This window comes from Dermacentor variabilis, chromosome 5, assembly GCF_050947875.1.
Source record: "Dermacentor variabilis isolate Ectoservices chromosome 5, ASM5094787v1, whole genome shotgun sequence".
Classification (NCBI taxonomy): Eukaryota; Metazoa; Arthropoda; class Arachnida; order Ixodida; family Ixodidae; genus Dermacentor; species Dermacentor variabilis.
This window is the reverse complement of record NC_134572.1, coordinates 83,479,588-83,499,158: the sequence shown is the minus strand read 5'-3', so window position 1 is coordinate 83,499,158 and position 19,571 is coordinate 83,479,588. Positions and strand designations below refer to the sequence as shown.

Sequence of the window (19,571 nt, the reverse complement as noted above, 5' to 3'; positions counted from 1 at the left end):
TCTTTTTATGCGATTCCTCATATATTATGGCTGTATGCAGGCCAAAAAGGCAATGCCGAAGCGCACAGCTTACATATGTACCGAGCTGGTTCACCAACCGGAGTGATCGCTGTGTTGAGCAGCGCCATCGGCCTCATGCAGGAAGGCTAGCGTAGACATATGGTAATTTGAAGCCTACTAGACTTGAAATGCGCGAGAACGATGCCGGTGTATCACAAATATTTGATTGCGCCTGCCGCTTAGATGTTTCGTGGTTGCCTTAGGTTGGCCGTGCACGAGCATGCGCTCTTATGCTTTATGTTTTACTCCCTACGCCAAGCGATCAGATATTGAGCAGATTTACCATTTCATGCTGCTAATACAGAGACACCGCTTTTCTTTGTTGGATTAAAACCAATATAAGCAAAATGGTTCACGACACATACACACACCGCGACTGATAATGTGCGTACACCGCGGCTGATAAAACGCGTCACATTTTTGCGCCCCCAAAAGATATTTCCGCCTACTGTAGTTACCGATGCACCGAAAGGCTTCCCTGACGACCTTATATGAACTGACACAGCGTAAATTTCACAAAGTACCATCTAAAACATCTCGAAATCGTTCCGCAGCACACGACAGCAATACTTTCAAGCAGCGCCGCGCCGGATAGCCCAAGCCAGAGAGGAGGAAAGGCCCTCCGCGCGCCCTATCCTCCTCGCCCGATGAAACGGTCTATAAGTCTCCAATAGATATACGTATGTAAGAAAAAAGTCATTGTATATAATGCGTCAAAGAAGGGAAATAAACATGTTGCGCAATCACATATTCACAGATCACAGAATCCTAATAGCTAACTTACTCCTCGTCTCCTTCCTCTACTGTCGTGCTGTTGCGGGTGAGCATGGAGACAAGCGCGGCAGCTCGCGCACTGCATTTGTGGGGGATCACGCCTAGTGTTGTGCCATAGTACGAGCACCATGTGGCGACCATGTGGCGACGAAAGCCCCCACTTCTCCACGACGAATCAAGAATTCGACATGGGAGGCGGCGACTTCAAGAAGCGCCAAGCCATCTCCGCGGCGCCCAGTCATCAACGAGACGAATCAAGAATTCGACGCGGGCGAGGTCATCACCCTGCCCCACCCGGTTCCTGCCGACGAGTGGTCGCCGAAGGGATTTAAGGGCGGACCTGCCCATTGTGAAGACAGAGAGTCGCTTGTAGCCACCCAGTCGGTCTGATGAGCTCCTACTGCTACCTGTACGCTATCATCCACTACCTGTTAATATTGTATAAAGCTTTTCGTTTCTTCTTCGTCTACGGAACGTCTTTCGTCCTTCACCCCGAAGTCACAACTCTAGTTACAGCGACCAGACGGCATTGTGCACATGCAAAGCGGCGTAACTGTTGACACGAGCTTCTCGGGTTGTGTTTCCCTTTGGTCCAACTCCTGTCATGTACTAACGCGATAGCGTTAAGAGCGCCGCGTCGCAGAAAATTCGGGTTCTACGCCGCCGGCGTCCTTTGGCGAATAATCATTCTGAACCACAACCGCACAGGCCCTCCACGTGGCACATACCTTGACCTACATTATTTACCAAGGTATTCCTCGGATTTTGAGAATGACAGCTCATCAATAAATGTCATGAAAGAAAACACTGTCAGCGCATGCCTTTTATGTTTATGTGACATGGCTACGTCTCAACAACGTCCCGACGGGGCCGGCGTTAGCGGCGTGCAAGGCCACAGCAGCAGCAGCAACAGCAGCAGCAGCAGCAGCAGCAGCAGCAGCGGAAAGTTGAATAAAGAGGCAGAGAAAGCTTTGCTTTAAAATAAATAAAACGTAGTTACCTTTGCTGGCCTTAGTGTCTTGACAATGATGCTTTGGCGCAGGTGACAAAAATGTTGATATTCTTTTCTGTGCCATGACGGCACAAATGAACCACCAAAACACTTCGTATCATCGGACCTCGCTGCGTGCTTTGTCAGCTTGTCTCATAGAGTGTTGATTTGGCTTGCCTCGTTGTATCCTGCGATGTACGACTTCGGAAAACGCAATGCACCTTTGGCGTCAAATGTTCATAACAACATTAAACCCACAAAGTTCCGAAATTGAAAATCTAAAGCACGGCTTTTGTAATGTCAGCGCATCATTCGCATCAAAACTTTATAAGAACTTTATACCTATAAAGTTGCGGAATTGAAAACCATGCGCTCAGTAGATTCCGCGGCCTCCGCGAGGTGCCGCGACGAGCCCGCTCGCCATCAAAACGGCCTTGAAACTTTGTGCTCGGAAAGGGGCTCCTTGCGTTTTGCGACGACGTTGCTGCGAAATCCAGCCCGAGTTCGCAATGTTCGCACTGAAATGTCTTTCCGAGCGTGAAAAGGACATTCTAGACAAAATCCAGAATGATTTCCGGCGCTGTTGGTTGTTTTGGTCGGCGGTGCATGACAGCAAAAAAAAGAAAAGAAAATTCTAGAGGGGGCGTGCTGAAGACCCATAAGCACCCCTCCCCCCCTCCTGGCTACACCCCTGGTGGTATGGTATAATCTCTCTCTGTACAGAAATGACAAAGAGGTTGGTAAAGGGTGGGGTACATCACGTTGGGGAGCGTGAACGAATACACAAAACTGGATTTTTTCGGGCATGTGTGGACCTCTATGCACAAGGGGCACATGCATAAGAAGAAAGTTCGCGAAAGGAGCTAGATAGCTGTCAAATGTACGCATGGCGGTGCAGGGGCGCATGTTTGGGTAGCTTGTACCCAAGCGGTTCCCAATATAGGCGGTCGGACGTTATACGTCAGAGCGCCTCAGAGCACCCCAGAGCGCGCTGGGCCAAGTGCGAACGCTCGGACGTGACAAACAAGTCCCTGACTAGAGTGTGGGAGGGCTATCTAAAACCACCTGTTGAATATGGTGAGACACATAGAGAGACGACACACTTGCACTACACTACAGGTAGGGTCTTTTTCTGTCTGTGTGTCTGCGCGCCACGGTTTACCATTACACTGAACTAAGAATTACAAAGATTCATAAATTATGCCGTATCTCGTTGACACCGCAATCAACATGTCGGGCCTTGATCGAAGAGTGACAGGTGTACAATGATAAGGCTTCCAATCGAGTGTAAACGCACGCCAGATTTTTATTTTCTCTCTCCCTGCTTCTCTCCAAATAGAAAGCCCCTTTCCATCAAAGAACTGCGAGTGCAGTGGTGATCGCTCGTTCCTGTGAGTGAATTTCTCCGTCTATCGCAGCATCTGATAGCAGGACATGTGTACGTATCTCACTCGCTCCATTTTAACCTCATTTCTACTTAGGTGACATTGCACTCTCGTGCAGGACAACGCCGGCCTGGACCGGCAGTCGCATATGGGTCCTGTCAGTCAACCTCTCGACACTAAAAAATAAAAAGGCAAAAATTAAGTTACATTCTACAGGGCATCGCCGCAGCAGGTAATTAGTTCGAGCCCTGCTGAGCCCATCTTCTTTGTTTTCGTTTTCCTGTGCGGCTATCACACGCAAAACATCAAGCGTTGAAGTTTACCAAACAGTCGCTCGCAGACTCACATGAGTACACATTGGGACTGGAAGCCTTGACGTTCGCATCGAGATGCAACTGTCCACCGTGCTCCTACTTCTTTGCTCAAGTTCCCTGCTCAATGTCGGAGTGCGGAGCGACGATGAGTAAGTAATTTTTTTTAATGAGCGTTCCTTCGAAGTGTCATGCAAGACCAGTAGTAGCGGTTGTTCCGTAATGTTTAAAAACAGCGCTGAAGAATTACATCGGACCACAGAATTGAGGATGGGACACACACGGCGTTGAACTTACAACTGCGTCTAGTAGAAAAACACGCTGGCTTTTTGAAGTCTTACATCCAGGGTGCGCGCATGCTCACAATCTGTCGTTTTCAATTCATCTCTCAATCTGTAAACCTTGCTTCCATGCCTTTTCAGAAACCGGTATTTTATCTGGGCAATTTTTCTCCCTTTCCCATCTTCTCCTTATCTGTGTGAAAGCTGCTTCGAAACCTTTTGTCATTGGAACTTTTGCTTTGACAACACATGACAAAGCAAACAGCGAGAAAAAGAAACGCCTTTTAAAGAAGTACACGTGGCTGATGTGATTTAGCACGACACTGCATTTTATTTCCATCCCACATATGCGGTGCACAGGTTAACGATGCGGTTTCATTGCACCGCGGTTGGGCGTGTCAGAACGACAACACTGCGCGTTTCTCCATGAAATGATAATTTAATAAAGTGAGACACAGGCTAGAGAGGCTCACAGGAAATGTAAACGTTACTAGAAACATGAACTGCTCGTTTGACAAATAGCGAAAAAGAAAAAAAATGCATTCTAAATGCTTCGAAAATATTTCGCTAAATTACACCCATGGCAAACTCACCTATAAAACATTTATTATGTAATTACGCAATTCTTCAGCTCTGTTCAACGTCATAAACAAAAAATCCATGAAAAAAAAAGCGCGTTAAATACGAACGAATCAGTCGGACGCAGTTTCCGGTTTTGTGCCATGGCGCCTCGTTAACGTCGCGACCATGATGACTTTTTGACTGTGCACCATCTTATGAACTCATATTCCTCTGTATAAGGTGCCCCACTAACGTTAGTCAAGCTGTTTCACAACAACAATAACAACAACGACAACAACACCAAAAAGATTTAAAAAAACATGGCACAAAATGCGACTTTATAATCTACGGTGTTCTGACGACCGGACACCGTAAGCTCCATATTTGCATATTGCACCATATTTTTCTATCGTTTTATTCGTTGAACAGCTTCGATAACGTTAGCTGCGACACGCGGTATATTTTTCCACGTGCGGAACTCTGTTGCCAGCAGCGCCTCTGTCGCCTTGTCACTAGAAAGCCAGACACGAACAAAAAGAAGTAATGTAGGTTTTCTTACTATTTCTATTATCGACTGTGGCTAGTGTAAGAGGCGTGAAACATAATGTCGGGAAAATAAAAATGAACAGACTGTGGTTGCCCTTATTACAATCTTCACCGTGCCAAAATGCTACACGTGGAGCTTCCTAACCTCAGATTATGCTCAGAGAGTAATGCAGAGAGGTAGAATGTGAAAAGGACAAATGCGGAGAAGAGGAACGTGTTGAGGAGCAACGTGGAGATGGGGAATATGGAGATGGCGAATGTGGACAGCAGTGCAGAAGTGTGAAATTTGGAGAGGGGAGTGCAGAGAGAAGAAATACAAGGAAAAGGAACGCGGAAGTTTCAAGTGTGGAGCGAAGGTGATGCGGATATGAGTATTGCGGAGTTCAGAAATGAGGAGCTGGGGAAATGCGGAGAGGAGGTATGCTTGCGCGTGAGTGGCGGAAAGGAGGTGTGGTACTGAGGACGGGATGTTGTGGAGGGGAGACCGGTGTCCACCACACTGCTGTGTAGTGGATACCTGTACTCGGTCGACGGCATTTACTCACGGCCGTTCGCGCGTTCCAGTATGGCCCTGCACTGCCGTAAACGACAAGAACGAGACAAAGATGGCTCCCAAACGCTCCCGAACGAAAAAAATAACTTGTCACCGATCGGAACCCGACTCACACCTTCCGCATTAGGTGTGCGATGCTCCACAAATTGAGCTACGGCGACGGCTGTTCTCAGTTCACTTTCTTAAGACTGCACACGTTGGAACGACGGCCCGTTGACCCGTGAAGAGTAACGCATCACGGGATGCTGCTTTAGGAAAAAGACGAGAAGCAAAGCTTCGCTTACATATACAATGATCTTTGATGGTTTGTGTAGGTATTTTTTTCGTACATTAAAACTGGCTCGGTTTATCTGCACCTGCCCCGTTCATTTAATCCTTCACTCTATTCTTGCTTTTAAAGCCAGCTCCAGAGTTAAGCAATTTATTTGCGAATAAAAATTCTTCTCGCAAACATCGTCATTCACGGCACTGGAAAAAAAAAAATACGATGAACCAAACACTGTTGTGCATATGAACACGTGGGAACAGTATGTCTAAAGATGATATGACGTGCTCAAATTCACTGACCGTGTAGATAAAATAATTTTTTTTGTGTGTGATGTTACAGAGACCAGACGGTGGAGGAGGTCACGACGGACAATGAGGCCAGTGGCAGCAATGGTGACCTGGATGGTACAGCAAATACTGGTAGACACCGATGTCACGGTTGTTGCAAATAGACGTCTGCTCAGAAAAAAAAGAACGCTACAGTAATTTAACGCCTGCTGCATCGCTTTTCATTAAAGAACGCTGTTTAGCAATTTAACTAGTTTTGTTTATTTATGAAAGCATTTGACGACTTCACTTTGATGTGTACGGTAGACTCCGTTAAGACGAATTAAGGGATTGTCAATATTTTTTTACATTGTGAGAAGTTCGTCTTAAGAGCAATGGCTCACAAAATTTAATATCTACTATTTCTGGTGCACCAAAACGTCCGCGGTTTACAAGAAAAGGTGAAAGAGCAATAAAGTCAAAAGGCAGATTTAAGAAGAGACATTTATTGAAGTTACGTGATGGAAAGTATTTCCTTGTGCACTCATACTCAAGCAATCGAACAGTTGCTGCTTGACGTCGATATGCAAAACTAAGTGCTGTTACACAATATGACATTTCACCGACAACTTTCTCGAAAATTCTTGAGTGCCCTGGAACAAGAAGGGGAGGCAAGGGAGTCAGTTTTTATAAGAACATAAATTATTAATTAAATTCTGGAGTTTCACGAGCCAGAGCCGCAACCTTGTTACGAGGCACGTCGCAGTGAGAGACTCCGGATTAACTTGGACCATCTGGGGTTCTTTAACGGGCGCCGAATGTGCGAAACACGGGTGCTTTTTCTGTTTTTTTTTTCTTTTTTCTTTTCATTTAGACCCCATCGAAATGCAGCTGCCGCGACTAGGAATTGATCTGGTGCTTAGCAGCGCAAAGCCAAATCAGGACACCACGGCAGGTCAACCGCATAAAGCAGACAATTTCAAGGCATGAAAATCATAGAGTAAATAGCTTGTGGTTTTTTTTATTAAAGCGTAGAAGTAGAATGATATGAAACCGAACGAAAAAAATAACTTGCCACCGATCGGAACGCGACTCACACCTTCCGCATTAGGTATGCGATGCTCCACAAATTGAGCTACGGCGACGGCTGTTCTCCGTTCACTTTCTCGTGTATTTCTGCCTATGTACGGTTAACTTAAGTCAATCATACATTTGTTGTGTCAATTTACATTTAATCATGATCACCTAAGGCGAGAATTTTCATCAACTCAGAACTCAGATTCTCTGAACAAAGCAATGGAAAACTAACATGACTTCCGCAGTGTAGAGGAACTGAAAATATTATAGTGCTAAAATAAAATGTTAAAATTTGAAGGCTTGCATGTGGCCAAAGCCACTGGATGGTGAGAGCTACATTAAAATGGCATAAAGCCAACGAAATTAAATACCTGTTTCGCGCTGCTTCTAGCGGTATGCAACGTTAGGAATCTAACCTTGTTTAGTGTTCGATAAAAGCAAACATTATAAAAAATCTATTGCGTTTATTAGAAAAAGGACACAGCGCAAAAAAGACAAGGACACAAGAGAGCGACACGCACGCAGCGCTGTGTGCGCGTCGCTCTCTCGTGTCCTTGTCTTTTTTGCGCTGTGTCCTTTTTCCAATTAATCACAACAAGTCCAAACTTCCACGCTGTGCGTTTATTGATTGTACTGTGTAACTTTTTCTAGCGTTAAATTTGATCATGTTATGAACAGTTCTGGTTTGTAATAATCTTAATTAAAGTTATAATTTCGACAAACCTGAAGTAATGTGATCGAGCGTAAAGACGACAACCAAGCTGAAACTCAGGAGTCCGCATTTGTTCTTGCAATAGTAATATCAGTCACACCAGCAAATTTTGTCGAAGCTCAACGCAATGTCAAAATGACAAGAAGTAATTATCATTGCCAGCGCGAAGTGTATATGCATCAAATTTGTCTGTTCTTGGTGTACTTTTGTAAGGCTATAGGGGTGGTTGAGAGGAGGGCAGCGCTTTGCTTAGACAAATGTATTTGTGGGACCAAAATAGACAATGCGATAGATGACATTTTCTTTGCTTTCTGAGTAAGCTGTTCCGAGTCATGTGACACACATAACTCGGAACAAAAGATTTGTTGGTACTACTGTTCATTGATAGCCTACACTTACGCGGATTTCCACTGGAGCATTGGTATCGGACCAAGGTATCGTACCTTGTCAGATTTTGCAGCATAGACATCAGGTTGCTGTGGTATATCATGTCGCACTGAAGTCCGAGCCGCATCAGAATGAACCTTATTTAGACAATACAAGATAATGCGACGCAGTAAATGGCACTACTAGAAGACAAATATTAGAAAACAGGTAAGAGAACAAACATCTGAGCGGTGGCTTGAAGCTGGTGAATGTTCTATAGCTTCCAGGTATTTGAAATACAAGTTATTGCCAGCGGTATTTCTTAGTGACGGTGGTCACGGTGACTCCAAGTACAACGTAGGTTTGTTGCTGTTTGTTACTAACATCGATACAACCATAAGTAGTGGGAATTCTAGCACTAAGTACTGTCCACATACACCCACCAATGTGACGGTTTGGTAAGCTTAAAAATGATATGAAATACATGAATTTTGCCTAGACTTTGTCTTTCAGCTTTTAAATGATCTTGTGAATTCTCACATTGACCTCACTAAAATAAATTTGTAATCTAAATATTGATGTATGGTTACACATATTCTAATTTAGCTTCTAACTTATACACTTCCACGGTTTTCAGGACCTTACGAACAAGGGCTTTATCCAGAATAAGAAAATAATAATCAGCGCGCACGATGAATATTGCTTACTAAACATTATCCAGATTTAGGCACACAAGGGTGAAGCTGTCACAGCGTGCCTACGTGCAGGTAATTACGCAATGAAACAACTGGAAACGTTAAACACTACAGCGCTTTCTGGAAACGTGGCCACGCTAGCCCACAATGCAACTGCGTCACAAAGAACAATACGAGCAGCTGGAAGAAATTCTCTCCACAGAACCACGCAAGACTGCGCAGAAATCAATGTATACCATAACACTCATGATTGCTAAATGATGCAGCGTGGGATTCTCCTTTGGTGACGTGTGTATAAAACTCTATGGTGTGAAGGAGCACTTCTTTAAAAACAGATATGGTAGCGGAGCTATCAACTCAACAAAATACGATAAATACAAAAGTGGTGGTCCAGTTTTTCGGAGTGCAAATGTGCTTTGTCCATTTATTTGCAGGAGAGCCCCTGTACTTAACACCTCTCATCGATGCTGGCAAACTGAACCAGGCCAGGTCATCAAGCAAGGTCGGCCCCATCGGGGCTGATCACGAGGTACCCAGTTATGCGGGCTACATCACCGTCAATCCACAGTACAATAGCAATCTATTCTTCTGGTTCGTTCCTTCACTGGTGAGTCGAAGTAAATTTATTGTGGCAATAAGGTTTTTTTTTTAGGCGGGGCTAAAGAATGGTAATTTGTACCATAAGTTTCTCCGCCTGGAGCGTTTACTTCCGGGGCACGAAGACCAGTCACGCCATTTTTGCCCATTCATTCTCATGCAGAGATTCGAGCAGGAAGCGCGAGACGCTCTTAGGCACTATTCGCTTTCAATCAAGGAACCAACACCTCCCCCCCCCCCTTTTCTCGGAAAAATATACACGAAAAAAAATATGAGAAGGCGATGACGAAACCATCTTTTGTATTTGTATTCTAGTTTCTTTTTTGTCCACGTCTTGTCCCTGTTGCTCTGTTTTTACAAATATTACATTCCCACCAGCGAGCCCAGCACTCTCTTCCTTGATTCATCGAGGAACATTAGTTGTGTGCACGGATGAAAAAATACTCCTCGTAATATGTCGCACGGAAGCCTCTTCGTATTAACGCTATCAGCTCTAGTAGGACATAAGACAGAGAGAAAGAAAGAATAATTTATTTAGAGAAGCGCAGAGAGATTGGCCCGAGTGTTTATAATTTGACCTGCTGCTTTGTACTGAAGGAGGGGGAAAAGGCTACGAAAGATGGATAGACGGGGATGATGAAAGAGTTTGGGAGGATAGGATGTTGTTAGTAAACACAGCAGCATTATATTCTTAATCCTATGGCAGGACAGCGGAGACCACACGAACCTTGGTGAAAGCTTTCAAAGCAGATACTTTCACAAAAGTGTATTCACAGCGAGGTATGCCACTGGAGAGAGCGGCCCCGCGGGTACACTACGCGATGACAAAAAAAGAAGAAAAGAAAAAGAAAATAAGCGTTCAGTTTTTGCTGAAGTGTGCATTACTCCCTAAGAACACTGAAATAGCCGCTAGGCTTAAACTTCGTGGAGCACCGACATTGCCGCGAACTGTTAGGTCCACCGGCTTTATCTCGGGTTGAAGCTGCAGATTTCTCGCACTTCTCCCCCATGATGCAACTTTACTGTGCCGCCTCTGGTTGGGGATCGCTTTTACGAAAGCTTGCGTATTTATTGGAACGTCCGACACACCTATATGTGACTCGTGCCACTGTGAAGAGGCGTTCGAACATGTGTTGTGTATTTTGTTATGTTTAAGACATAGAACGCGACGTTCTTCGGAGTGTTAAACCGATTAGAAAGCAAGCTATTTTCAGAAACAAAGATTCTTGAACAATTGCCCCAGGCGTCTTAGTCTTAGAAAGCGACGCGGGCATTGCTGAGGTTCATGAACTCGACTGGCCTCACTGACCGACTGTACACGTGAAGTGATAGACAACCGCACATGTTCGCATCGATAGTACCTTCTTCCTTCCCTCTCATTTCTTTCTTTTCATGCCCCTTAACTTATTTCCCCAGTGCAGGGTAGCAAACAGGACGCGCATCTAGCTGACCTCCCTACCTTTCCTTCCTTTCTTTTCCTCCTCCTATTCCCTCCACCTCCTCCTCCTCCTCCTCCTCCTCTCCTCCTTCTCCACGTTATTCGCGATGACTCAGCGTTCCTCTTTTATCGTGTGTATAATTACCAGACTGACACAGATCTCTGAGTGTAAAAGAAGCATACCAATGTCATCTACCGTTAGTATATAAAAATATACCTGCAGACTTCAGCGATTGTTTCGGCTATGAACGAATTTAATGGAACAGTGTCATCTTTCTTCACTGAAGATAAAATGACAGCAGTTTATATGGTACTTTTATACACAATGGTGGCCCAAGTTATCAACAAATAGCATTGGCCCAACGTTATGAAAGCATACTTATTTTTCGTTTTCTAAGTGTTGCGACATCATGAGGTGAACACTGCGGTCAGTGTAATAAGTTGCTATAAGTTCGGTGAAACAGTCACACTTTTCGATTACGTCATTGATAAGAAGGACAACGTCCAGTCACCCACTTGCCCGATGTGTCGGCAGCGCGGTATTCCAAAATAAACTTGAAATGTAGAGTTTCCACACACCATGTTTGCGAATGAGTGTGCTCTTCTGAAACAGTGTTTAGGTCGCCGGCGTTGAGGCTGTTTTGTTAACGTGTGAATATATTTAGAATAGCCTGCAGCGGTCGATGGGCGTCATTGGTAATGCACACACAGACTTGCGACCACGAAATAGCATTCGAGAGCGTTTTTGGAGGCTCCGTCGGGGATTACTATCTCAAAGGTTAAATCATTTTCCAATGAAATCGTTGTCCTCTGCATGGCATGTGCCGTACGTCTGCGCCCTGTCAGTAGTTTCTGCGTTCAAGAGTGCTCGCGTTTCCGCCTCTGTTAGTCGTTTTCAAGACCCAGATAGAATATAATAATGATGATGATTCTTTGTGTAGTGGCACAAATCCACTGTGAAGGATAAACTAAGAACAGGGTGGTAATATGAGCGCTCGATTTGTAGGGGATTATCCGCCTCGGAGGCCGTACCTTCTATACCGTGGATGGCACGAGCGAAATAATGCAGTGCCATTGACTACATTTGCGTGCAAAAAAGAAAAATCGTCTTCCTCCACAACTGAAGTGCAGATATCTCGTATTACCTGTCCCTAAAGTGCTCCGCACTTAAAGATAATTGGTCAGTACCCCTGCACGACCTGAACTTAATACGTTCGCGTTCAATTTCGTAACGGCGAAAGAAAATGGAGAGCAGGCGAAAAGGAGACGTGTAAGAGAAAAATGTTGCCATCTATATTTTAACAACCGCCGCCAAAATCACGTTCGTAATGAGCACATGTTCTTATATATATGTTCTTATATGTTATTACACATAATTGTATATTATTATATGCTATTATATATGTTATTATATGTTCTTATATCCGTTCTCAGAGGGATCCGCAGAATGACCCTGTGATACTGTGGATGCAAGGTGGGCCCGGTACGTCCTCGCTTCTGGGTTTCTTCAATGAGCACGGTCCTTACTATGTGTCGGAGGAGGACGGCGGCGAGGCCGCGTTTCGCGAGCTCACCTGGGCGCAGCGCTACTCGATGCTTTATGTGGACCAACCCGTGGGAACGGGGTTCAGCTACACCGAGAACGACGCTGGCTACGCCCGTAACCAGACCGATGTTGGCCGCGACATGTTCGAGTTCTTGCAGCAGTTCTTCACGCTGTTCGGCGAGCTGGCCAAAAACGAATTCTACATTGCGGGAGAATCCTACGCCGGTAAGCGCTGTTTCTAATAACGTAACATTCTCTTACGCTGTTCGCGTCACTGATTTTCGATGTGATCGTGTGCTATGTGCTCCCTTTCTGTATCCCTACTTTCCTATGCCTGTATATTCTCATCCCCCCTCTCCCCAGCATAATGTAGCAAACCAGATTTTCTCTTCTGGCTAACCTCCCTGTATTTACCCTTTCATCTCTCTCTCTCTCTCCTTGCTTTTCAATTTAATTTAGTGTAGAAGAATGAACTTCGTCAATTTATTTCTCTTGCTCTACAATATTTAGTGTTTGCCGCATTTCCGCTGCAATTTTCGTGATTCATCTTCTGTTCTTTTCACCCTTCGCTACTTCTTTTCTCGCAACCTCCTTGCTACCAGCTCTCTGAAGAGCAGGCCTTCGAGCGGCACCTTTGATAACCTTCGAGGGGAAGTTGCGAGCATGTTTCTTCATTGCTTTTTATTTTTTTCAATTGTATCCGATTTGGTGCCTTTATAAATATTATGTATAATAGTACCACTGCATTTTTACGATAGTTGCGGTGGCTTGCACAGCTGTTATCGTTAAGTTTTCATTCAACTCCTTCGTTCTCTCGTGCACATGTGTTTGGTTCATTGAGCCTACAGGCATTTCCGCAAAATCGATTCACCTTTACTAGATATTGCTAACGAACACCCACAAAAGCGAGCGCAGCCTTTCAACACAAGCCGCTAGTTGCGAAGAATCAATGTTGGTATCTTTTACGCGTCATTTGGAGAACGGTTAGATTTGTACAATTTTTAGGTGGCATAGTTAACCAGTTTCACGAAGAGGTTTCTTTTTCACAATCTCAGCATTTGAATTTTCCGAATTTTGATTTACGAAACACTCCAATTATTTGATTCCAGGTCGCCACCATCGCTGAGCAACAGACTCTAAACCAGTATACTAGCACGTGGCTACCAGGTTTTGTAGGTCTGATTCTCGTTGACGAATGGTTATCGCGCCTAAACAACTCGCACATGCCTACCCCTACACCAGCTTCGTATACTTGAGAAGGGCCCATTCTATCAAGCAGCGTAACGCGCGGGATATCTGACGATAATATTGGCATGTTCCTTGGCCGCCTTTAAATACTGAACATGCATGAGTGTTGTATCCATGTTCGTCGACCAACGCCCGCGCTCCCCACTGTTGCTGTTATCGTGCTAGTTGCTTTTTTGTAATGCGAAGTACAAATTCGTCTTAATAAACATCTGGCTCGTCGCACCTTTGTATTCTGTGGTTACCGGCGTCGAGCACCCCCCGTGACGATACCTTGTAGCCGGTTGGAATGAAGGAGGAAAAAAAAATCGCCGGAACACACGATAACCGAACGTACGCCTTGTTATAAGGTAGTTACCAATAGTTATCCTAAGTGTTGTTCTCTTTATTATAACACATTTTCATTGATCTTATCCTTATTAGGTTGGTTTTTGCTATTGTCTTTTGACCGAACGCCTCAGTGTTGTGTGCAAAAACCAGATATCTCGCGTTAAGCGTGTGCTGAGAGCACGTACTGTATTTCATACTACAAATACTTGTTTCTAGTTACAAGTTTATCCTTTCGTATGTAATACGCTGTCGATTATATTTAAGGGCGAGTTACCATGATCAAGCCGATGTAGAGCTACAAGAATAGAGAACTGAGCGAGTCGGATAGTCTGATAACTTCACGTAACACCGCCAATAGTGGATCTTGAGTTGAACGAAAGTGACTGTATCACCATATCTTGTCCGTGTCGGTTCTTCACTCTGCTATAGTATAGCTGTACAACCAAGTGAGGCACGCTGGCTTCAAGCCGCAGAAGGTACGTCAATTTGTAACTTAAGATTCAGATGGGAAGATGTATGCGTTTGATTACATCGACGGTCGAGAAAGGTACTGAGGTCCTAACATACGTTCTTAGATGTTCCGATTCCCATGCTACTCGTTGCTTTTGCAACGGTTACTACTTTGCTGTTTCATAAAGTGCAATCATACGCACCCCACACTTCTCATCCTCCTTTCTTCTTTCTTCTTCTTTTTTTCTGACGTGCAGGGAAGTACGTGCCGACTGTGGGCGCCACGCTACATGAGAACGCGGACTCGATGCGGGTCAAGATTAATTTCCGTGGCATCGCCTACGGCAACGGTCTGACGGACCCCGTAAATATGGTTGACTTTGGCAGTTTCATCTACGGGATCGGCCTCATCGACCGTGGGGCCGCCGACCACATGATGCGAGTCGCCAAGGAAGCGGTCGATCTCCTCCGCGCAGGTCGAACTGTCGAGAGCGGTTATATAATGGACAGTCTGTTCTTTGGTCTGATGACGCATAACAGTTTCTTCAAGAACGTCACCGGCTTTGAATACTACTACAACTACCTGATCGACAAGGAGCCCGAAGACAGCAAGACTTACAAGGCTTTCGTCCAGAAGCCCGAGATCCGGCGAGCCCTGCACGTGGGTCAGCAAGGATTCAGCACGAGCCGCGATCTAGTGACCGCCCACTTCATCCGCGACATCATGCGCTCAGCCGTGCCGCAGTTCACCCTAGTTCTGGAGAGCGGCTACAAGGTACTGGTGTACAGCGGTCCCTTGGACATTTGCGTGCCCACCACGCACACGGAGAAATTCCTCGCCAACGTGGCCTGGTCGCACGCGGATCGATGGTCTCGCGAACCCCGCCACATTTGGCGGAGTGCCGACGGCCAGCGTCTGTACGGCTACAAGAAGACCGTCGAGAACCTCAACTTCGTCGTGGTGCGCAACGGCGGACACGTGCTGCCTTATGACCAGCCCGAGGCTATGTTCGAGCTCATCACAGCCTTCGTCGATAACGAGCCGCCTTTCTCCGGACAGGCTAGCTCTTCTGCGTAGACGACACACTTGTCCGGCTTGCGATTTGTTCGGCGATGCGGGGTGGCAGAATTCGCGTAAGAGAAAGATGTAAGAAGATTATATCAGAAAACAAATTAGCATGAAGCGCTTTGCTTCTTTCGTGAACGTGTAGGCACCAATATTTCTGTCAGTCCTTGTGCGTAAATTGTGCCACAGCGCAGTAGGATCGTACTATGATAATATAAACCGACATGCAATGAAAATCTACTAAACGGTGCCATGATATGTCATTTGCGACCAGGTATAGCTGTTTCTGCTCATGATTAAGTTTGTACTTTACCAGGCGTAGCGCTTCGCAGCGAACACTTTCAGTTAGAATTGGGGAAGCTTTATGTATAAAAAAAATGCACGTTTTGCGTAAGAAGTGCTTCCCTGCTGCATTCATAGACCCTCAAGCCCCTTCATTATGTATTTGGTATCACTTCTAGTAAAGACATCATCGAGATTATGGAATGCTGCGCTGATTGCGGTGATGCGAACGTAGATTTGAGTTACAAATGATTGAAAATTACTAAATCAAATTAATATAATTTTATCTGCCTGCTATCTGACTCAACTATAAGAGATGTAATTTCACGGAAGTCCTAATGTACTGCTTTTTTCACAGACGTCTGCATTTCCAGGGGGACGGACTTTAGCTAAAACTGAAGTATATTGTCCTACTACTAGGACGGCTTCCTATTTTGCTGATTACGGAAACGATATGAAAATATGAAAAAGTAGGAAAGAAGGAGGCAGAAGTCGAACAAATAAGAAAGGGTCAGGGATTGTGCTCCTGCGTAGGAAGCAACGTCTGATTCGTGTAATTTCCTCGCTTGAGCGATAAATTAAAGAAAGGAATAGGTAGTAATACCACGCGCGTATTGTACTCACTAAACAACGATTATGGGCACTCACAAGTAAGCAGTACTGTAATAGGTAAGTGTCACCGCTGAGGCACTGAATATTCGGCAGTGTATGTTCTTAGCGTAAGGTAGCAGCGAGTATTAGGTACTCGCTGATGAACAGGTGCCTAGAATTGACGCCTCTAGCTGCTCCTAGTTTTTTTAACGTCGTCTTGAGAAGAATTTCGTAATCGGCGCGACAAAGAGACAATAGACAACGAATAATATTTATTACAGACATAAGATTACATGAAGTTCACAGCAATCAGTGTTTTCCGGACAACACCTCTGCCAGTAAATTGAGGTTGAAGGCGGTATCCCACCAGACGAGACCTTGTTTTCGTGCATTGCATACATCAACTGACAGTGGGAAGAACGCATATATTGTTATGAGCCACTCGTCCTGTGGATATAGAAGAAGATGCTGAAGTGGTAGAGTGGACAAGAGGGAGGACGAAGTGGTGTCTACGTGTTTGATGCCGTTTGCGGTAATATAGAATCAACTAAACGAGTAGGTTTTGAATGTTCCTTTTTTGTTCTTGTATGTTTTATTGTCTTCTTTTTTCTACTCCAATATGTAATACTTCAAAACATTAAGTAAAAGTTTCAACACACAATTCTTGGCCAACGCCCCATTGTGGGTATGAGCCATAGTAGGAGGTCGTCGTTGTCATCATCATCATCATCATCATCATCATCATCATCATCATCATCATCGTCGTCGTCGTCGTCGTCGTCCACCACCTTTCTTGTTGCTACGCCACGTTTAGCCTCCTTGTAGATAGCGTAAATAAACTCCCTTTTCTGTAGATCTCGCCGTAACATCTTGGTGAAGTTTCTGGGTACATCACAAGTCCACCACAGGACCTCGCAGTGGACATATTGTAGGCCATTCGCCCATCTAGACTAAGAGACCCTCTGCTTCGACTTCGGCTATCACAACACCGATTGTCTTGACCCAACTCCGAGACCCTGAAACAATCTCCGGAACGGGCACCATGGACTTTGAAGATTGGCTAATCAAATACGAGCGAGCCAGGGAGAACAACCAGTGGGACCTGACTATAATTGTGGCTAGCATCACCTATTACTTCAAGGAAACAGCCCGTGTTTGGATCCAAACACACGAGAAGGAATTGACCAGTTGGAACATCTGCAAGCAAAAACTGCAGGAACTCCTTGGGAGGCTAATTGGGCACAAGCGAGCTGCCAAGAAGGAACTTTTGTGCAGGGCCCAAACATCTAGTGAACCGCACGTTGTGTACACTCAAGATGTATTAGCCTTCGGTCGGCAGGTGGACGACAAGATGTCCGAAGCTCACAAAAAGCATCGCCGACGACAGCTTTAATTTACTCGTATACAAGGAGTGCTCGTCCGTCGACGACATTATAGAAGAGTGCCGATGCTGCCGATGTGCCGAAGAGTGCCGAAGAACCCAAGAGCCGTCGTTTCTAACAACAATTCGTCCGGCTCCTTAATACCGTCGCTACCTCATCGTGTGAAAACTTCCAGTCGCGTGGTGCTGAAAACTTGCTGCCTCTTCTCCGGCGTGAGATTGAGGCTGTGTCTTCATCGGTTCCTCAGGCCCGTTCTTACGAGTTCCGCCCCGCAGTATCATTGATTGAAGCTGTCGTACGCGAAGAGTTGGCGAACCCAGACATTCTTCCCATTTGTGCTGTAAGTAACCGTACGGTCGGCAATTTTTTTAGCTTTCCCACTGAATATCCACCTATCCCGAATACAGCGATCCAAAACAGTGGCGCACACATAACCACGGGCATTGAATTGAATTGAATTGGATTTATTGATAGGAACGACAGAGAAGTTGACCTTAGCTAGTGCGCTCTAGTCTGTTACTCTGCACTGGGGAAGAGGGAAGGGGAGTGAAAGTACTGGGATGGATGATGATGATAAGAGAAGTGGTGAGTGCTTATGTGCATGAGACAGTTGTCTTGCTAGAGCCACTCGTCGAGCTTGGTGTCCTGCAGAAACTTCAGCGATACTTTTGTTGCACGTATTGAAATTGCAGTGTCAGGCCATGGGCCGAGGATAGCTTCCTCCGACAGTGGTTGTCTACCAACGCTGGCTAAGAAACTTTCTAACGTCCTTCGCTCCAGCATATATGCTGGGCAGTCGCACAATAGGTGTTGCAGTGTTTCAAGCGTCTGGCAATGATCACAATCAGGGCGTTCGATTGGCCGATGAGGTGCGCGTAGCGACGGGTGAAAGCAACGCCGAGCCGAATTCTGTGTAGCAATGATGTTTTGCTCCGTGCAAGCTTCGGGGGCAAACAGAATTTACTGTCTGGGTCAATCATATGTAGACGTCTGTGAATGTTGTCATAGTGGGCTCTGTAAGCTGTTGTAAGGTCCTGCATGAGTGCCTTGATCATGGAGTTGGTGTCAGATCGCGAGTAGGCAATCCGTACTTCATCAGAGGAAGAGGAGGCCGATCTTGCCTCACTGTCAGCGAGTTCATTGCCCAAAACACCACAATGACTAGGCACCCATTGAAAGGTGGTCACGTGGCCACTTAACTCGGCACTGTGATGAAGTTCGACGATTTCCAGCATGAGCAGGTAGTATGGTCCTTTCTTTAAAAAACATTTCAGCGCATGTAGCGCTGATTTGGCATCGCACAATATCGTCCATTTATGAGGTGTCTGCGTTCTCATAAAACGGACAGCCTCCCGTATTCCCACAAGTTCCGCCGCCGTAGATGTCGATTTGTGGTCTAATCTAAATCGTCGAGTAACTCTAAATTGTGGGATGACAAATGCGGCCGTTGTGGCAGATGGCGCGACCGAAGCATCGGTATATACTTGTACAGTCCCACTATATAATGTAAATATATGGGACAGGGTGATTTCTTCATGATTCCGGGTATCTGAAGCCTCACTAGTGGTCTTGGCAATGTCCATAGAGGTGTCGCGGGGATGTCGGTGGCCTGGAATCTTGCAGGTATAATGCTTGCGTGACATGCAATAGCTTTAGAAAAACCACAGTAAAGGATGGTCCTTGGAAGTGTTGACAGTGGATGGTGTGGGTGTCTGGTTAGCAGGCGAACATGGGTTCGCACAGGTTCACAACACCTGTATTTGTCGATTGGACAAGCCCGTGCTTCCGCTATTGTGCC

General features: G+C 45.5%; 1 protein-coding gene across 1 annotated transcript; it reads left to right on the top strand.

The window, feature by feature from the left end:
* Positions 1-3,420: 3,420 nt before the first annotated feature.
* LOC142582899 (venom serine carboxypeptidase-like) lies at positions 3,421-17,036 on the top strand. Its single transcript, XM_075693009.1, has 5 exons — positions 3,421-3,673; positions 6,070-6,149; positions 9,281-9,453; positions 12,316-12,652; positions 14,710-17,036. Exons 1-5 carry the CDS (start codon positions 3,600-3,602, stop codon positions 15,528-15,530), a joined length of 1,485 nt encoding a protein of 494 aa, XP_075549124.1. The 5' UTR covers positions 3,421-3,599; the 3' UTR covers positions 15,531-17,036.
* Positions 17,037-19,571: the final 2,535 nt, after the last annotated feature.